General features: G+C 48.4%; 1 protein-coding gene across 1 annotated transcript in view; it reads left to right on the plus strand.

The window, feature by feature from the left end:
• The window catches only part of LOC147100238 (interleukin-18-like), a 38,292-nt gene extending 17,905 nt beyond the window's left edge, over nucleotides 1–20,387 (plus strand). The window contains exons 4-7 of the mRNA XM_085968222.1: nucleotides 4,116–4,259; nucleotides 7,227–7,253; nucleotides 12,407–12,558; nucleotides 13,602–20,387. Coding sequence (XP_085824348.1) covers nucleotides 4,116–4,259; nucleotides 7,227–7,253; nucleotides 12,407–12,558; nucleotides 13,602–13,829 — 551 coding nt within the window. The 3' untranslated portion in view covers nucleotides 13,830–20,387. The remainder of the gene's footprint in view (nucleotides 1–4,115; nucleotides 4,260–7,226; nucleotides 7,254–12,406; nucleotides 12,559–13,601) is intronic.
• Nucleotides 20,388–20,741: the final 354 nt, after the last annotated feature.

Consider the following 20,741-nt stretch of genomic DNA (forward strand, 5'->3'; position numbering starts at 1 on the left):
CCCTCACCTGATGCAGTCAGTGTCAGTTAAACCCCTTCAGCCTGTCCTGTGCACTGTGTGTTTACCAGACCGAGGAAATAAGATAGAACGTTATCTTTATATTTAAGTGTCAGCGGCGGCTCATTAGGTATCACTTTCGCCTCTGAGTCAGAAGGTTGTGGGTTCAAGTCTCACTCCAGAGACTTGAGCACAGATATCTAGACTGACACGCCAGTGTAGTACTGAGGGAGCGCCGCACTGTCGGAGGGGCAGTACTGAGGGAGCGCCGCACTGTCGGAGGGGCAGTACTGAGGGAGCCCCGCACTGTCGGAGGGGCAGTACTGAGGGAGCGCTGCACTGTCGGAGGGGCAGTACTGAGGGAACGCCGCACTGTCGGAGGGGCAGTTCTGAGGGAGTGCTGCACTGTCGGAGGGGCAGTTCTGAGGGAGCGCCGCACTGCCTTTCGGATGAGATGTTAAACCAAAGCTCTGTCTGCCCTCTCAGGTGGTCGTAACAGATGCAAATTGGTTGTTCCAATTTTGTGGCATAAACAGGTAGGTAAAAAATTGATAGAACAGTGTAGCGCTCCCTCAGTACTGCCCCTCCGACAGTGCGGCGCTCCCTCAGTACTGCCCCTCCGACAGTGCGGGGCTCCCTCAGTACTGCCCCTCCGACAGTGCGGCGCTCCCTCAGTACTGCCCCTCCGACAGTGCGGCACTCCCTCAGTACTGACCCTCCGACAGTGCGGCACTCCCTCAGTACTGCCCCTCCGACAGTGCGGCGCTCCCTCAGTACTGACCCTCCGACAGTGCGGCGCTCCCTCAGTACTGCCCCTCCGACAGTGCGGCGCTCCCTCAGTACTGCCCCTCCGGCAGTACGACACTCCCTCAGTACTGCCCCTCCGACAGTGCGGCGCTCCCTCAGTGCTGCCCCTCCGACAGTGCGGTGCTCCCTCAGTACTGCCCCTCCGACAGTGCGGCGCTCCCTCAGTACTGCCCCTCCGACAGTGCGGTGCTCCCTCAGTACTGCCCCTCCGACAGTGCGGCGCTCCCTCAGTGCTGCCCCTCCGACAGTGCGGCGCTCCCTCAGCACTGCACTGGGAATGTCAGCCTGGATTTTATGCTCGAGTCTCTGGAGTGGGACTTGAACCCACGACTTTCTGACTGAGAGGCGAGAGTGCTGCCCACTGAGCCATGGCTGACAATACATAACATAGTTTTATTTTATAATTAATTTTGGAATGTAATCACTGATGATAATTATGAACAGAATCAATATTGAGAGACAGTCAGACTGCTGCTGTGGCTGGGATCGGAGGGACGGTGGTCAGTGTTTCACTAATTCTTTTTTTTTCTTTTGTGACCTGCGCTGAAACATGAAGAAATTGCAGGAGGTAAGATATGGAAATTTTCAAATATTCTAATGTTAAAGGGGATATATTCCTGGTTCGATTCTGTAACACTGCTGGGGATTTAATTCCCTCTCTTGACATATCTGCAGGAAGTAGCTTTTCTCCACTATTCCAGTGCAGTTGATTTTCCGTTTAAATTAGATGTAAACACGTTGAAGAATGATTTGCTTTTATATAAAACCTTTCACAACTTCAGGGTGTCTCAAAGCGCTTTACAGCCAACTAAGTACTTTTTTTGAAGTGTGGTCACTGTTGTAATGTGGGAAACGCGGCAGCCAATTTGCGCACAGCAAGCTCCTACAAACAGCAATGTGATAATGACCAGATCATTTTATTTTAGTGATCTTCGAAATAGTGCCATCTGAGAGGATATTGGGGCCTCAGTTTAACGTCTCATCCAAGATGGCACCTCCGACAGTGCAGCGCTCCCTCAATACTACCCCTCCGACAGTGCAGTGCTCCCTCAGTACTGCCCCTCCGACAGTGCAGTGCTCCCTCAGTACTGCCCCTCCGACAGTGCGGCGCTCCCTCAGCACTGCCCCTCCGACAGTGCGGCGCTCCCTCAGTACTGCCCCTCCGACAGTGCGGCGCTCCCTCAGTACTGACCCTCCGACAGTGCGGCGCTCCCTCAGTACTGACCCTCCCACAGTGCGGCGCTCCCTCAGTACTGACCCTCCGACAGTGCGGCGCTCCCTCAGTACTGACCCTCCGACAGTGCGGCGCTCCCTCAGTACTGACCCTCCGACAGTGCGGCGCTCCCTCAGTACTGACCCTCCGACAGTGCGGCGCTCCCTCAGTACTGACCCTCCGACAGTGCGGCGCTCCCTCAGCACTGCCCCTCCGACAGTGCGGCGCTCCCTCAGTACTGCCCCTCTGACAGTGCGGCGCTCCCTCAGCACTGCCCCTCCGACAGTGCGGCGCTCCCTCAGCACTGCCCCTCCGACAGTGCGGTGCTCCCTCAGTACTGCCCCTCCGACAGTGCGGCGCTCCCTCAGTACTGCCCCTCTGACAGTGCGGCGCTCCCTCAGCACTGCCCCTCCGACAGTGCGGCGCTCCCTCAGCACTGCCCCTCCGACAGTGCGGTGCTCCCTCAGTACTGCCCCTCCAACAGTGCGGCACTCCCTCAGTCTCTAGAGCGGGACTTGAACCCACAACCTTCTGATTCAGAGATGAAAGGTCTCACCACTGAGCCACAGCTGACACCTCATGACTGAGCAGAATAGAATCGATACAAGAATGATGGTGTCATTCGGGGAGGGGAAACAGAGAACAGAAGCAAACAGAGATGCCTGCGGGGTGGGGTGGGGGGGCGGCAGTTTATGCGAATGAGCCCGAGAGATGCCAACCGCACAATTTGCAGCCCTCGCCTGTTATTAGGGTTGCCAACTCTGGTTGGACATATTCCTGGAGTTTTCATCACATGACCTCCCGCCGCCCCGCCCCCACACTCCCGCCATTGGTCGCCTGACACGTCCATCCTCGCAGGGCCCACGGCCAATCGGAAAGTGTACAGTCTCTTCGTTATCCGATTGACTGAGAGTCAAAAATCATCCAAACAGCCATTTTCCCATCTCAGATATTTTTATTTACTAATAACCAAAGTGTTCAAAGATTTGTTTTTTAAAAACACAATTTTTTAGAATGCCCTCTCTATGATTTTTCTCCCGAGTGTTGCTGGCAGCAGTGTCCTGGAGATTAATCTTTAGTTCCTAGAGACTCCAGGGCAATCCTGGAGGGTTGGTGACCCCACGTGGTGCGTGAGTGACCCGCGTGCTTTATTCTGTGTTAAACACCCCCCAGATTGTGTTCTACTCCATGACTGACCAAACCTGTGGGCAGGTCCCGTCCCTCGCCTATGAATCCCAGGGCCGCTCAGTCCTGATTGCGTTTATATTTTTCACTCGCTGGTTGGCCCTTTTAGTACAAATTAATTCTCGGGATGTGGACGTCACTGGCAAGGCCGGCATTTATTGTCCGTCCCGAGTTGCCCCTTGAGAAGGTGGTGGTGAGCCTTCCTCTTGAACCGCTGTAGTCTGTGTGGTGAAGGAATGGCGATATACTTCTAAGTCAGGATGGTGTGAGACTTGGAGGGGAACTTGGAGGTGATGGTGTTCCCATGCGCCTGCTGCCCTTGTCCTTCTAGGTGGTAGAGGTCGCGGGTTTGGGAGGTGCCGATGAAGAAGCCTTGACGAGTTGCTGCAGTGCATCTTGTAGATGGTACGCCGGTGGTGGAGGGAGTGAATGTTTAAGGTGGTGGATGAGGTGCCAATCAAGTGGGCAGCTTTGTCCTGGATGGTGTCGAGCTTCTTGAGTGTTGCTGGAGCTGCACTCATCCAGGCAAGTGGAGAGTATTCCATCACACTCCTGACTTGTGCCTTGTAGATGGTGGAAAGGCTTTGGGGAGTCAGGAGGTGAGACACTCGCCACAGAATACCCAGTCTCTGACCTACTCTTGTAGCCACAGTATGATATATTTCCAAATCAGGATAGTGTGTGACTTGGAGGGGAACTTGGAGGTGGTGGTTCCCATGCGCCTGCTGCCCTTGTCCTTCTAGGTGGTGGAGGTCGCGGGTTTGGGAGGTCGCGGGTTTGGGAGGTCGCGGGTTTGGGAGGTCGCGGGTTTGGGAGGTGATTCCTGTTTTGAATTTTGCGTGACTGCTGGTTTTGCGAAAGGCCGTACCTGGCGCCGTCACCTCTTTGTAAATAAAGGTTTATTTCTGTTTAGACTTTGTGGAAGATTGTCTTGTGTTTTCCCACAAAGACACAGTGATTGTGCGGAACAGACAGCAGCACGTATTGATATTCTCGAGCAATGCAGCATATAAACCAGCAACCTTTCATGACCTGAACAGCAAACAACTAGCTGAAGGTATTGTTTCTTTGTTTGTAGCTGAATTTAACAACTGAATGATTAATGTGCGTTTTGTATCCAAGTCCTAGTCAAGATTGTATATTTAATTTTTTTAGGGATCTAAGCACACACTAAGCAGTTGAAAAATCTCAATGCTTTAGTGCCCACAATCGATGTACGGATTTATCCTGTATGTCTAGGGTTTAATGTGTGATGCTGCATTTGGCTCGTTGGGTCAACTTACATTTGCCAATCCAAATGATATTAAGCAACCTGTACCCCTGAGGCCCACTTGTCCATTACCCCTGTCCTTGTTGGCACAGCATCTGTTTTGGGAATGGGTGCTGATGGGGAGACACCAAAGAGGAAGAAAAAAATGACCTGCCTGGTATCCCCTGCCCATTGCCAATCCCGTCCCTGTGCCCCACCTGCCGAGTGTCCCAGCCAACACTGCCTCCCCCCCCCCCCCCCTGTAGTGATCAATAACATGTCATTCTGTGGTGGACACTAGGTGGAGCAGTAGAGCTGTATAGAACTGTATGTATAAAACTACACTACCCAGCTGTATAGATATTAAGACTACGTTACCCATGAGGCTAGGCTACCCACAAGGCAACAGTCAAGATGGCAGCCTGCACACAGGAGCACAAGGCTGCATCTCTACAGATACTGTACCAAGTCCACATGGCTCAATAAAGTAACTAGCAAAAGCTAGCTGTGTTCATAATAAGAATGTCTATTTATTAATGAACATAACACCCCCCACCCCCCCACACCGCCTCAGCCCCTCCTCCCAACACCAAAACATCCTGATCGGGCAGCCAATCGTCCCGAAAATTCCAGCCCCCATTCCTCGTCTCCCCAACCCATCGACCTGGCGTAACCGACGTTCCCTCGGCTAGAACAATACTCATTCCCGCACAGGCACGAGAAGCAAAGTGCAAAATGCCCATCAGGTGTCAACTGCCTTTTGAAAGAATCTATCAAACTGTACAAAGTCCCTTTAGCGCGGGAAAACACGGGTCTCGCTGCCGGTGAGATGAATTGCAAGGATTTTGTTTTCTCCTATTTTTGGGATCCGTGTAACAAATTACATTTTACACCTACTTAATGATGTGTGAGAGATGGAGAGGGGAGAGAGGAGGGGCGAAGGCTGGTGAGGCTAAGACAATAATTCATCTTGAAATGTAAACTGCAGGTTGATTTCAATAAAAACTGAATCAAGAACAGTGTAAGGGCGTATCAAGCAACATGTCACACCGAGCCACAGAAGGAGATATTAGGACAGGTGACCAAAAGCTTGGTCAAAGAGGTTGGGGTTTTTAAGGAGCGTCTTAAAGGAGGAGAGAGAGGTAGCGAGGCGGAGAGATTTAGGGAGGGAATTCCAGAGCTTGGGACCCAGGCAGCTGAAGGCACGGCCGCCAATGGTGGATCGATTAAAATCGGGGATGCACAAGAGGCCAGAATTGGAGGAGCGCAGAGATCTCGGGGGGTGGGGTGGGGGGGGGGTGTTGTGGGACTGGAAGAGGTCACAGAGATAGGGAGGGGGGCGAGGAGGCCATGAAGGGATTTGAAAACAAGGATGAGAATTTTAAAAGGGGCTGCTGATTCGCTCCTCTCCCATTAGATCTTAACTTTTATATTTGCCTCTTGCTCTAAAACCCAGTACTCCATTCTCGGGCGACTGTCTGTGTGGAGTTTGCACATTCTCCCTGTGTTTGCGTGGGTTTTCTCCGGGTGCTCCGGTTTCCTCCCACAGTCCAAAGATGTGCGGGTTAGGTTGATTGGCTATGATAAATTGACCCTTAGTGTTAGGGGGATTAAATACGTGGGGTTACAGGGATAGGGTGGGATATGTGTTGGTGTAGGGGTTACGGGAATCGGGTGGGATATGTGTCGGTGCAGGCTTGATGGGCCGAAATGGCCTCTATCTGCACTGTGGGGTTTCTGTGATTCTGTGATTCTATGGCCTAATCCATTTGAGGTGCTGCTTTTAATGTCTTGTGAACCTGGTCTCCCCAAATCCACCAGCTCTGCCACATCCCCCAGCTCTGCCACATCCCCCAGCTCTGCCATATCCCCCAGCTCTGCTACATCCCCCAGCTCTGCCACATCCCCCAGCTCTGCCACATCCCCCAGCTCTGCCACATCCCCCAGCTCTTCCATATCCCCCAGCTCTTCCACATCCCCCAGCTCTTCCACATCCCCCAGCTCTTCCACATCCCCCAGCTCTTCCACATCCCCCAGCTCTTCCACATCCCCCAGCTCTTCCACATCCCCCAGCTCTTCCACATCCCCCCAGCTCTTCCACATCCCCCAGCTCTTCCACATCCCCCAGCTCTTCCACATCCCCCAGCTCTTCCACATCCCCCAGCTCTTCCACATCCCCCAGCTCTTCCACATCCCCCAGCTCTGTCACATCCCCCAGCTCTGTCACATCCCCCAGCTCTGTCACATCCCCCAGCTCTGTCACATCCCCCAGCTCTGTCACATCACCCAGCTCTGCCACATCACCCAGCTCTGCCACATCACCCAGCTCTGCCACATCACCCAGCTCTGCCACATCACCCAGCTCTGCCACATCCCCCAGCTCTGCCACATCCCCCAGCTCTGCCACATCCCCCAGCTCTGCCACATCACCCAGCTCTGCCACATCACCCAGCTCTGCCACATCCCCCAGCTCTGCCACATCCCCCAGCTCTGCCACATCCCCCAGCTCTTCCAGATCACCCAGCTCTGCCATATCCCCCAGCTCTGCCATATCACCCAGCCTATCCCCATTCAAAGTATCATTACTACTTATTATTAATTATAATTTTTTTTTAACGAAAATGTCCCACCTCACATTAAAGGGGCCATGTGACCACAGGCTGTAGTCTGGCTCATTCTGTGACCGGTTCTAGGCATCTTATACACAAGGTTACCCGCCGATTCTCACCTTAGTCACTAACTTGTGTTTTTTTCCAAAATTCCTTTTGTGACTAGCAAGGAAACCTGACAACTTAGTGAACGGTAAGTTATTGAATTGTTTCGGGCCTGAATATTCCTGACAAATTACAATTAGCGGGCAAACTGATCGCTCCAAAGCGCTTGCACGTGCAGGTTATTCCAATCCTGGTTTCTGCTGACATTTAGGGGGGGGGGGGGTTTATTTTAACCTAACCCGGCAGGAAGGAACAGGGCGGGTTCGTGGGGTGTTGGGGGGGGTGTCAGTCGGCCAACTTTAACCCCGCCCAATTTCACGTTCCATTGAAGTCAATGCTCCCCCCTCCTCCCAAGGTGTGCAGCCGCACGGCACGAATCACGAGGTCCCGCGCAGGCCGCTCACCAGCTCCTGCCACTGGAGAGGACACCGCGCATCTTTAAAGGGGCCGTGCACGAAAAAAATTAATTGGAGGCTGACGTAAGAGAACTACTAGGCACTCGGTCTAAGCGTCAAACAAAGCTTTAATCAACTGTTTTACAACATGGAGGTCTAGTTGTGTCCTTCACCAGTTCCTGTTAAGAATGTCCTGCACAAGCTGGGCCCGTGCCCGAGTATTTATACTCTCCCTGGACAGCGCCACCCGCAGGCCACTCAGTATTATTTCATAAGTCTTTCTTTCATGAATGACTGATTCATGTCAGAGGGAACATTGCCCAACACTCCATTTCCCTGCCAGGTGGGCTGATTCGGCTCCCGTCCCCCCCAAGGAGCAGGGGACTCAAAATATCAACCTTTGTCGTGTTAGAGAGTTTGAACACACGTCATTTAAAAGTTGGGGGAGCTGGTCTCGAAGATATGTTCCACATGCTTTATTAAATTCGGAATGGGTGTTCGGAGACGGTGGTCCTGGACTTCTGGAGCTTTTTCCCACCTATTTTCTGGCGGTTTTGGAGTCAGGTGATTGCAGGAAATCCTGGTGGCCAGCACTGCTATGGCAAAATGGAGGGCAGAGGGGGGGGAGGATTTAAAATGTTAACGAGCAACACAGACTAGTCAATTAAGCCAAAAGCCCAGTCCTCACCCTACAACCTCCCACAACCTTCGGCCAAATCTAGATTACAGCACTGTAATGATGGAATCATAGAATCATACCGCACAGAAGGAAAGAAAGACTTGCATTTCTATAGCACCTTTCATGACCTCAGGACGTCCCAAAGCGCTTTACAGCCAATGAAATACTTTTTGAAGTGGAGTCACTGTTGTAATGTAGGAAACGCGGCAGCCAATTGCACACAGCAAGCTCCTGCAAACAGCAATGTGATAATGACCCGATAATCTGTTTTAGTGATGTTAATTGAGAGATAAATATTGGACATGACACCCCAGGGGAGAATTCCCCTGCTCTTCTTCAAAATAGTACCGTGGGATCCATCTGAGAGAGCGGACGGTGCCTCGGTTTAACGTCTCATCTGAAAGAGGGCACCTCCGACAGTGCGGCGCTCCCTCAGTACTGCCCCTCCGACAGTGCGGCGCTCCCTCAGTACTGCCCCTCCGACAGTGCAGCGCTCCCTCAGTACTGCCCCTCCGACAGTGCGGCACTACCTCAGTACTGCCCCTCCGACTGTGCGGCGCTCCCTCAGTACTGCCCCTCCGACAGTGCAGTGCTCCCTCAGTACTGCCCCTCCGACAGTGCGGCACTCCCTCAGTACTGCCCCTCCGACAGTGCAGCACTCCCTCAGTACTGCACCTCCTACAGTGCAGCACTCCCTCAGTACTGCACCTCCGACAGTGCGGCACTCCCTCAGCACTGCCCCTCCGACAGTGCAGCACTCCCTCAGTACTGCCCCTCCGACAGTGCGACACTCCCTCAGCACTGCCCCTCCGACAGTGCGACACTCCCTCAGTACTGCCCCTCCGACAGTGCGACACTCCCTCAGTACTGCCCCTCCGACAGTGCGGCACTCCTTCAGCACTACACTGGGAGCATCAGCCTAGATTTTTGTGCTCAAGTCTCTGGAGTGGAACTTGAACCCACAACCTTCTGACTCAGAGGCGGGAGTGCTACCAACTGAGCCCTGGCTGACACAAAGAGGTCACTCAGCCCTTCGAGCCTGTGCCGGCTCTTTAAAGGAGCTTCCAACTAGCTCACCTGGGCAGATTTCCTGATAGCTAGAGGGTAACTGCAGCATGTAGTGTAGTACTGAGCCCCACAGAGTAGGCCTGGTGGTTGATGCTGTGTCTGTACTGAGTTAGATCGCAGTCACAGAGTCGTAACCTAGATCTTAGACAACCCTCAATGTCCTGAGGCTAGGCCTCAACACCGGCTCACGCTCGTTCTACAGCCGCTCTCCAGCAACTCACCCAAACAGCACGTGAGCCTGGGTAATGAGCATGGAAAGGCTATTCGACCTCAAGAAGCATCATAGACCAGCCAAATCGTAATCTCACCTGGCCCGCACACCACCTTGGGGAAGGGGGGTGGGGGGGAGAGGGTAACTGCTGCAAAATTCGCCACAGTGCAGATTGACTGGTGATGGAGGTGGAAGATAAAAAAAAGTTTGAGAATTAAGTTCTTGTTTAACAATCGGTTGCTTTTGGATTAATTGGACTAGTCTATGATGGCCTTTAAAAAAAATGTTTTATTTGTTCCTGGGGTGTGGGCGTCGCTGGCAAGGCCAGCATTTATTGCCCATCCCTAGTTGCCGCTCAAGAAGGTGGTGGTGGTGAGCCGCCTTCTTGAACCGCTGCAGTCCATGTGGTGAAAGTACTCCCACAGTGCTGTCAGGGAGGGAGTTCCAGGATTTTGACCCAGCGACGATGAAGGAATTGCGATATATTTCCAAGTCAGGATGGTGTGTGACTTGGAGGGGAACTTGGAGGTGGTGGTGTTCCCGTGCGCCTGCTGCCCTTGTCCTTCTAGGTGGAGGAGATCGCGGGTTTGGGAGGTGCTGCCGAAGAAGCCTTGGCGAGTTGCTGCAGTGCATCTTGTAGATGGTACACACTGCAGCCACGGTTCGCCGGTGGTGGAGGGAGTGAATGTTTAAGGTGGTGGATGGGGTGCCGATCAAGCGGGCTGCTTTGTCCTGGACAAACATAGGTGGAAAAAAGCTCCAGAAGTCCAGGACCATTGTCACCAAACACCCATTTCCGAATTTAATACTCCCGCAGAATGCATCTTAGAAACGGCCTCCCCCAACTTTTAAACGACGTGTTCAAACTCTAACACAACAAAAATTCTATTTTTGCCACAATGAAGAATTCTGAAGTTGACACATTAATTTAAACTGTGAAGTAGGAGTCATTGCTCAAAAGAATTGCTGTCATTTATCGTCATATTTTTTGCCCCAATTTATTATTGAACTTCCCAGTGGAATCGCGACACAATCAGGGATAGGATTGCCAGTTTATTCATCATTTTTCTGCCTCCTTTCTAATGCCCTGTGTTGTCAGACTGCTTGTTCAACATCCAGTCTCCTTGTGTGTGACTCTGGACAGTGAGAGTCACTCGGCTGTTCACCCGATAACCTCCCACGAGCACCTTCGGTCAAATCTAGATTTCAACACTGTAATGATGGAATTGAATCATAGAATGACACAGCACAGAAGGAGGCCATTCGGCCCATCGTGCCTGTGTCGGCCCTTTGAAAGAGCTCTCCAATTAGTCCCACTCCCCCCCTGCTCTTTTCCCATAGCCCTGTAAATTTTTCCTTTTCAAGTATTTATCCAATTCCCTTTTGAAAGTTACTATTGAATCTGCTCCCACCGCCCTTTCAGGCAGCGCGTTCCAGATCACAACAACTCGCTGCGTAAAATCATTTCTCCTCATCTCCCCCTCTGATTCTTTTGCCAATTACCGTAAATCCATGTCCTCTGGTTACTGACCTTTCTGCCACTGGAAACAGTTTCTCCTTATTTATTCTATCCAAATCCCTCATAATTTTAAACACCTCTATTAAATCTCCCCTTAACCTTCTCTGCTCTAAGGAGAACAACCCCAGCTTCTCCAGTCCCTCCACATAACTGAAGTCCCTCATCCCTGGTGCCATTCTAGTAAATCTCCTCTGCACCCTCTCCAAATCCTTGACATCCTTCCTAAAGTGCGGTGCCCAGAATTAGACACAATGGGCTGGATTTTGCCAATGAGGAGCTTTTGGAGGCGGGACTCCCACTTGTCGGGTTTTAGTCCCGCCTCCATCGACTTCTGGCCAACCCACGCTATTTTTCCTTGATTGACCTTGTTAAGCCCACCCAGCGGGCTCAGCAGGCCAATTAAGAGGAAGCCGGTTACAGAGAACGTTTTGACAAAACAAAAAATTTTTGACAGATGATTTGTCATCGTTTGACAGCTCTGTGAAGCCGTCAAACACTGACATTCTCTGTTGTTTGATGAATCCTTGTATTCAAGACTCCTCAAACCTCTTTTGTGAGCAGAAATCAGATGGTTGTTGCATCGGAGAATGCAGCAGCCATCTGTCACCTCCGCCGGTGAGATGCGAGGCTCTCCGCATCCCCAACCGTTGAAGCCTGCAGGAAGAAACAAAGGTAAGTAAACTTTTTCTATCACTTTTCACTCACCTCACATACTTACCACTTCACACTTGCACCCATCACTCACCTCCACAGCGCACTTTTGCACCCCTCCGACCCCCGCAGACCCACTGCTCGCCTCGGTGACCCTGGCGAGAAGCCCGCACCTCTGGTGGAAAAATGGGGATAATCCTCTTAACTGCCGGTTAACTACCCGTTAACTACCTGTTAACAGACAGGTAAGTGGCTGTAATCCCCTTCCCACCTCCAGGAGACGGGTCCCGGCGCGGGTCGGCTACCCGCCTCCTGGGCAGATGGCACGGAGGCGGATTGGGGCGGGATGGGTACCCACCCCCAGAATTTAACATTATCCCGCCAGTCCCGCCTCCAAACTCGCATCCCCAGGGCTGGAAAAATCCAGCCCAATACTCCAGCTGAGGTCTAACTAGTGATTTATAAAGGTTTAGCATAACTTCCATGCTTTTGTACTCTCTACCTCTATTAATAAAGCCAAGGTTTGCTTTTTGTTAACAGCTTATCAACTTGTCCCTCCACCTTCAAAGATTCGTGTAGGGACTCCCCCGTGTTTCCTGTAACCCCTTTAAAATTGTAGCATGTAATCAGAATCTAAATCTAGCTCATGACGCAGGTTGCAGATTCTATTGCTCATGATGTTTCCAGATTTCATGCTTTGTTTTTGATCTTTTCATAGGCATCATATTTGACCTCATTTCCTACGAACCAACAAACTGCAGCAGAAATTGTAACTTCAAGGACTCTCCATTTCCAGTTGCTTTCGTAGTGCAGTGCAACTCCAAGAAGTATCAAATGTCGTGCAGCAAGTCCAACAGTATCGAGTTTCTGGTGGGTGCAGTCCTAAAATGATGACATTCAACCCTTCCTGCAATAAGAGGCCTCCCTCCCCCCCCCCTCGCCAGTGTCCCCAGTCCCGTCCCTAGTAACGGTTGTACACGGGCATTGGACAAACCCAATCGCTGTGAGGGATAACAGGGCTGTAAAACAGAACACGTTCCCCCTTCTCCCTACTCACTATCAGCACCAAAGGTTCCTGGTTTGGGTTGAGTGCAGTAAAGCAAAGATTGCAATAAGACGCAACCTGATGACAGCAACCAGTTGCAAAGCCATACGGGATGGTCCCAGGTTCAACCCCCGCTCTGTGCTGAGTTAGTTCACCTCACCTGTGGTGTAGGTAGGGGTGCTACAATTAGCCTCAATGTACCTGGTGTCGGCTGGGGTCAGTGGTAGCACTCACCTCCTGAGTCATACGCTTGTGTGTTCAAGTCCCACTGCATCTGGTAACGAGTTCCACGTTCTCACCACTCTCTGTGTAAAGAAATTCCTCCTAAACTCTTTATTTGGTCAGTTACTGGCTATCTTATATTTAAGTCCCTTTGTTCTGGACTCGCCCACAAGTGGAAACAGTTTCTGCACGTCCACCCTATCGAACCACTTCATCATTTGAAAGACCTCCATCAGGTCTCCTCTTCACCTTCTCAAAAGAAAAGAGCCCCTGCCTGCACAGTCTTTCCTGACAGTTCTGCATCCTCCCAATTCCAGTAACATCCTTGTAAATCTCTTCTGCGCGTTCCCCAGTGCTTCAATATTCCTTTTGCAGTACGGAGACCAGAACTGCACACAGTACTCCAAGTATGGTCCAACCAAGGTTCTACATAAATTTAACATGCTTTTGTATTCTCTTCCTCTAGAAATGAACCCCAGTACTCTTTATCAACTTGTGACGCTACTTTTAGCGATTTACCTATCTGCTTTCTCCGTTTTCTTCTTTCTTCTATCCCAATTAGTTTCTTAGCGGAAGTTTTTTGTTCTAGAATTAGAATAAATGTCCCTGGATACGCTCTGACGATTTTGATTTTTTTTAAATTCAGGAGCAGACTGTTTCAGAAGAAGTAATGATGGATGGCAGCAAACGCAACTTCATATTCTACAAGAAGGCTGTCCTGAGCCAGTTCTCAATGTTTGAATCGGAGTTAGCACGCGGTTACTACCTGTGTACAGAGTTCGAAAATGGACTTTTTAAATTAGCGTTAAGGAAATGCAACGACAAAATCGATGAAGGAACACAGATCGAAGTGTCATCAAGCGCGCCAATCTAGAGCGGCCGGACCGTTCCCGAAAAATAAGCCAACACCGCCCCCAAAAAGCTGACAAGTAAAGAACAACTCTCGGAATAAGCCAATGATGTGTAGTTAGTGGCCTGTGCTTTGTAACTTAAGCTGTAGGTATACCCGGCATTCCATCACTTTTTTTTGGGATGTAAAAAAAATCGAAGTACTAGAGAGTTTGAAAGAAAAATGTAAATATTGAAGGCAGAAAGACTTAATTCACCGCCCATTCCCACTCAGACCTCACCGTCCGCGGCCTCTTGCATTGTTCCACGGAAGCTCAGCGTAAGCTCGAGGAACAGCACCTCATCTTCCGATTAGGCACTTTACAGCCTTCCGGACTCAATATCGAGTTCAACAATTTCAGATCATAACCTCGGCCCCTATTACATTTTTATATATTTTTTATCCACACCTTTGGTTTGTGCCTTTTCCTTTTTCTCTCTCCCACATGGCAGCTGTCTCTCACTCTGCCAGCGCATTTCACACTTCATCTCGAGCCATCCTTTGTCTCTTTACCTGTCCTATTACCATCTCGTCTCGCCTTGAATATCTCTTAATGTCTCTTCACCTCCCAGACCTTCCCTTTTGTTCTTTCATCCCCTCCCCCATTTCCCAGCCCCCAAACTGGCCTTTTAATCTGTTTCATTTCCTGCCTTTTCTCTCAGTTCTGAAGAAGGGTTTCGACCTGAAACGTTAACTCTGTTTCTCTCTCCACAGATGCTGCCTGACCTGCTGAGCATTTCCAGAATGTTCTGTTTTTATCTTATATTGATGGCCTCTAGTTTTGCTCTTCCCCACGAGTGTAAACATTCTCTCTGTATCCACTCTATCAAAACCTTTCATAATTTTAAAGACCTCTATTAGGTCGCCCCTCAGCCTTCTCTTTTCATCCTTTCCTGATGGGTATAACCTCGCATTTCTGGTATCACCCTTGTAAACCTTCTCTGCACCCTCTCCAGTGCCTCTGTATCCTTTTTATAATATGGTGACCATAATTGCACACAGTACTCCAAGTGTGGTCTAACCAAGGTTCGATACAAGTTTAGCATAACTTCCCTACTTTTCAATTCTATCCCTCTAGAAATAAGGTGGTTAAAAAGGCATATGGGATACTTGCCTTCCTTAGCCGAGGCATAGAATATAAGAGCAGGGAGGTTATGATGGAGCTGTACAAAACATTAGTTAGGCCACAGCTGGAATACTGTGTGCAGTTCTGGTCGCCACACCATAGGAAGGATGTGATTGCATTGGAGAGGGTGCAGAGGAGATTCACCAGAATGTTAGCTGGGCTGGAGCGCTTCAGCTATGAAGAGAGACTGGACAGGCTGGGGTTGTTTTCCTTAGAGCAGAGAAGGCTAAGGGGGGACCTGATTGAGGTGTACAAAATTATGAGGGGCATAGATAGCGTAGATAGAAAGGAACTTTTCCCCTTAGTAGAGGGGTCAATAACCAGGGGGCATAGATTCAAGGTAAGGGGCAGGAGGGTTAGAGGGGATTTGAGGAAAAACTTTTTCATCCAGAGGGTGGTTGGAATCTGGAACTCACTGCCTGAAAGGGTGGTAGAGGCAGGAACCCTCACAACATTCAAGAAGCATTTAGATGAGCACTTGAAACGCTACGGACCAAGTGCTGGAAAATGGGATTAGAATAGAGAGGGCTTGATGGCCGGCGCGGACAAGATGGGCCGAAGGGCCTCATTCTGTGCTGTATAAATCTATGACTCTATCAAATAACTTTTAGTGATTTGTGTATTTGTACTCCCAGATACCTTTGTTCCTCTGCCCCAATTAGATTCTTATTTTTCAAGTAATATGTGACCTCCTTATTTTTCTTAACAAAATGTAATACCTCACACTTATGTTGAAATTAACTTGCCAATTATATGCCCATTTTTCAAGTTTATTAATGCCGCCTTGTAATTTGTTGCAGTCCTCCTCAGTGTTGACTGTCCCTCCCAATTTGATGTTGTCCACAAATTTACAAATTGTGTTTTTGATTCCAATGTCTAAATAGTTAATATAAATTGTGATCAACAGTGGTCCCAGCACTGATCCTTGTGGGACCCCATTTCTCACCTTCTGCCACTGTGAATAGCTACCCTTTACCCCTACTCTCTGCTTTCTGTCTTTCAGCCAGCTAGTTATCCATTCTGCTAATTGCTCACAAAATTATGAATGGGTTGGACAGGATAGATGTAGATAGTTACTAATAAATACAATAGGGAAATGAGAAGAAATTTCTTTGCTCATAAAGTGTGGTTAGAATGTGGAACTCGCTACCAGAGACAGTGGTTGAGGCAAATAGCTCAGATACTTTCAAAAGGAAACTAGTCGAGCACATGAGAGAAAAGGGAATAGAAAGATATGCTGAAAGGCTGAGATGAGGTAACTGGAATGGGAGGAGACCGTGTGGAGCATAAACACCAGCGCAGACTAGATGGGCCGAATGGCCTGTTTCTGTGCCGTATATTCTATGTTCCATTTAATGGACTTTGAAATGGAGACTGAATGACATTTGTACCCGCTGGTCCAATTATTCCCTGCCTTCTTCACCTGACGACTAGGTGTGGTCTTGACTCTCTGTGTGTATAGGCTCTCATGAGTAATGGTTACTTAAATGAGTTATTGAGTAGTTGACCTTGGGAAACTGTAGCCCAGCAAAAGGTCACGGTTTGCTAAGGAATTAACCTAACATTTTAATAGGTTAAAGGTGCTTTAAAAAAGCGCAAGTTGACTTTTTTGTAGAGAAGGGACAGGTTAACATTTTGGTTGGAGACTCTTCATCAGAACCAAGGAATTATATTATACTCAATTGTTACGTCAATTAATCTTAAACATTATATACAGGAAAATGTCTGTAATCTTACTCCACTGTAATATATTATATTTATACGTTTATTTTTCCTGCTCTTTTTGCGATTGCATAAACATTTGCAAATATTTTCAAGGCTGTAACAGTTTTGTTGAAAATTAAAACTATTTAGAAAAAGAGGTTTATTGCAAAAGTGGTTCAGAGGGGTCAAAGTAACATTCGCGCCACACCAGTGCCAGGCAATGACCATGTCCAACAAGAGAGAGTCTAACTGATGTGGAGTATTTATTCAACACTCGACACAAGTCTGTCAGGTACAAATCAACAGCCTTTATTACACCAGTGGGGAGACAATCTCTTACTGGCGTACCAGGAGACTTCTCCAAATTGATACAGTAAGCGTTACATATTTATGCGTTCAAAAGTCATGGTAGCCTCGTGCACAATCCCGTTACACTGTTTTAATTGGCTTAAAGCCCGCATGCACAGTTGCTGATTGGCTAATTCCCTATCTCGCGTTGAAAGGATAATTACTAGTCCTAGCCCCTGTAGGGCTACCCCGGATCAGGCGTATTCCCCAGACATTCACTTTCAACTAAAGTTAGAGGTAGCCAAATCCTAAAGACACTTAATTGGGTCTAAAGGTCCAGACTATCTCTCCTTAAAGGAAAGGAACAGCCTGAAGATATTACCGTCCTCCAGATAGCACTATTAATAAGTTTAGCTAGACTGTAACCTTCCGGATATTATGAGGGTCCAGAAAACTCCCCCAGAATTCTGCAACTCCTCACCAGAGTGTACAGAGATTGAGTTTGCGAGTTTGATACAGAAGTACTATGTGAGACAATTCTAAAAAAAATATAGATTTATTAAAGAATTGACATGCAGTTTACAGCTGGTGATTCAATCGCAACATTAACAGTTCCAAATACAGAAAACTTACAATTCTATGATCAGAGATCCTTATTCTCAAATCTTAACTTCGTTACATTTTTACATTTCTTAGTCTTATTCCAGGATATCCACCAAAATCAATACCTTACAATACCTTGATCCCCGAGATACAAAGAGTTGAAGACTTGCAGAGCTTGCCTCTGAAGCCTGAGAATCGCTTTGCCCCTTCCAGCGAATCTATCTTCCCATTTGAAAGTCCAATTTTTATACTCTTTTCTCAGTGGTATATCCTTCGAAGTTTTCTGCTGATGTAAGCTAATTATCTCTAGTCATTCTTCTGTTGACTTCTTCTATTCTTACAGTCAGTTCAGCTGTAGCAAGCAGACTTGTGTCTCTACCTTTAGGTGTTCAAAACTTATCATAAAAACAATGTGATGGCTGTGCATCTATTTGATGTCATTCTTATGAAGGTCTTCTGTTTGTATCTTTTGCATTTAGAACACCTCAGCTGGTTGCACCATTGTCTTTTTAGTTACCTCAGTTGGTTGTATTACAGACTCATGTCTCTGTGTTTCATTGGTGTCATTTTTACAAAGGCATATGTTTGTTTAATTTTATGTGATTCTTTCCGAAGTGTTGGTTTAAGACACTTTAGCATTGTGTTCTTTCCAAGCTTCAGACTTTCTGGAACCTCTAACCTTCTGCTTCAATAAGGCTATTGATTCAGTGTCAACAACTTATCTTATCTCAATATCCTGCATGCTGTTCACAGCTTTAGATTGTTGAGGCTTCCGACTTCCAAACCCAGTTTGTCATGTTTTAATAAGGCTTTTCTTTCTAGGAAGGTGTATTTTTCTGAATATGGCATATTCCTTCACAGCGTCACATGACTGTTCGCCTATATTTATTGTCACATGATCTTTATGATCTCACCTGTTGTTCTAATTTTGTAACCTTTAGTAATACCACATGTATGTATTTCCATAGTTTGTGGTTAATCATAGATGATGTTTCTGAGCTAATTTCATCTAATCTTGCAAAAGCATCGAGACCTTGTGGTCAGCATGTCTGAACTATCTCCGCCGGTCTCTGTCTCAACCGTTTCTAGTGTGCAAGCTGCATTGTTAATCCCTTAATTCCTGAAGGGCGCCGATGCCCCACTTCACTAACCACTGCCCCTTGACATTCAACGGCATTATCATCGTCCAATCCCCCATCATCAACATCCTGGGGGTCACCATTGACCAGAAACTTAACTGGACCAGCCACATAAATACTGTTGCAACAAGAGCAGGTCAGAGGCTGGGTATTCTGTGGCAAGTGTCTCACCTCCTGACTCCCCAAAAGCCTTTCCACCACCTACAAGGCTCAAGTCAGGAGTGTGATGGAACACTCTCCACTTGCCTAGATGAGTGCAGCTCCAACAACACTCTAGAAGCTCGACACCATCCAGGACGAAGCAGCCCAATTGATTGTCACCCCATCCACCACCTTAAACATTCACTCCCTCCACCACCGGCGTACCATGGCTGCAGTGTGTACCATCTACAAGATGCACTGCAGCAACTCGCCAAGGCTTCTTCGGCAGCACCTCCCAAACCCGCGACCTCTTCCACCTAGAAGGACAAGGGCAGCAGGTGCATGGGAACACCACCACCTCCTGGTTCCCCTCCAAGTCACACACCATCCTGACTTAGAAATATATCGGCCGTTCCTTCATCGTCGCTGGGTCAAAATCCTGGAACTCCCTCCCTAACAGCACTGTGGGAGCACCTTCACCACACGGACTGCAGCGGTTCAAGAAGAAGGGGACTCACCACCAGGGATGGGCAATAAATACTGGCCTTGCCAGTGACACCGGCATCCAGAGAGTTAATTATTTTTTAAATCCCTTAATTTTGTCAATAGAATTATTTGAACTTTATGTGGAGCATAAATGCCAGCAGAGACCAGTTGGGACGACAAGCCTGTTTTTGTTAATTCTATGAATCATAAATTCCTGTGCAGTGAGTTATTGATTTTTCAGGCCAAATTACACCATCTACCCAGATTTTTCTGCAAAGTTTACACTCAGAAATCTTCCCATATAGGGCATGATTTCCATAATTTTTTTTAGAATTATTAGGAATTACAATGCCAGAAGTTTGAAAAATAGTGCAACACAGTTGAAGGTTTGCAAGCAATTGTCTGACAGGAATTGCTTCACATCTCACTCTGAACTCTTGATAAATTATCAAAATTTTGACGCAAATAGTTTAAGGAGGGAACAGGAATCGACCCGCAGTGTGAGAATTAAGGACCCGACAGCCTCTGCCATGTTGGCAACGGTTATATTGGAGAATTGTCTTCCTCTGCAATCTGCTAAATGTGTTGCTCATCTCATGTAGATGCTAAGCTAATCATGTCACTTGTAGCTGCAACATTGCATCCTACGCTATCATAGTGATGAGTATTTTGTTTTTTCCATTCCATTTGTGGCTGAATGGGTGGCACTCTTGCATCTGAATCGGAAGGTTGTAGGTTCAAGTCCCAGTCCAGAGACTTGAACACATAATTGTGGTAAACCACTTTTATCGTTCACTATCGTTACACTATGGTTATCACTGTTTATATCGTTACACTATGGTTATCACTGTTTACACTGTTGTATCACTACACAAGGTCACCTCTTGTCACGCTGTTATACCTGGGCTGACCACAGCTGACTCCGCCCATGACTCCGCCTGCTTGCCCAGGTATAAAGGTGGTCGACTGGCTGGTATTCCTCCTTGTTGGACCCGATCACCCACGAGGGTGGGCTCTGTTATTTAGCCAATAAAAACCTATAGTTACTATCTTAACTCGCCGCTTTTCATTGGATGAATTGATAGGTATATCAATTTTATTGGCTAAATTTTGAAATGAGTGGATCGGAGCAGCCAAACGACCAGCCAAACGGCCAGCTACAACAGCCACAGCAGCCGGCCTGGCTGCGAGCCCTCCGACCGCCGTACCTGGATCTAAACCCACAGGCAGCGAACTCAGCCCTCGACTTCAAACACTGGCTGAGCTGTTTCGAATCCTACCTGGGAGAATCCGGCGTGCCTCCGGGATCCAAACTAAGAGTTCTGACCACCCAAGTGAGCCCTAAAGTATTGCACTCATCCAGGACCTTACTACATACGAGGACGCCCTCAACCTGCTGAAAGAGCAGTA

This window comes from Somniosus microcephalus, chromosome 26, assembly GCF_052327205.1.
Source record: "Somniosus microcephalus isolate GS21.2 chromosome 26, FLI_Smic_1.0, whole genome shotgun sequence".
Lineage (NCBI taxonomy): Eukaryota > Metazoa > Chordata > Chondrichthyes > Squaliformes > Somniosidae > Somniosus > Somniosus microcephalus.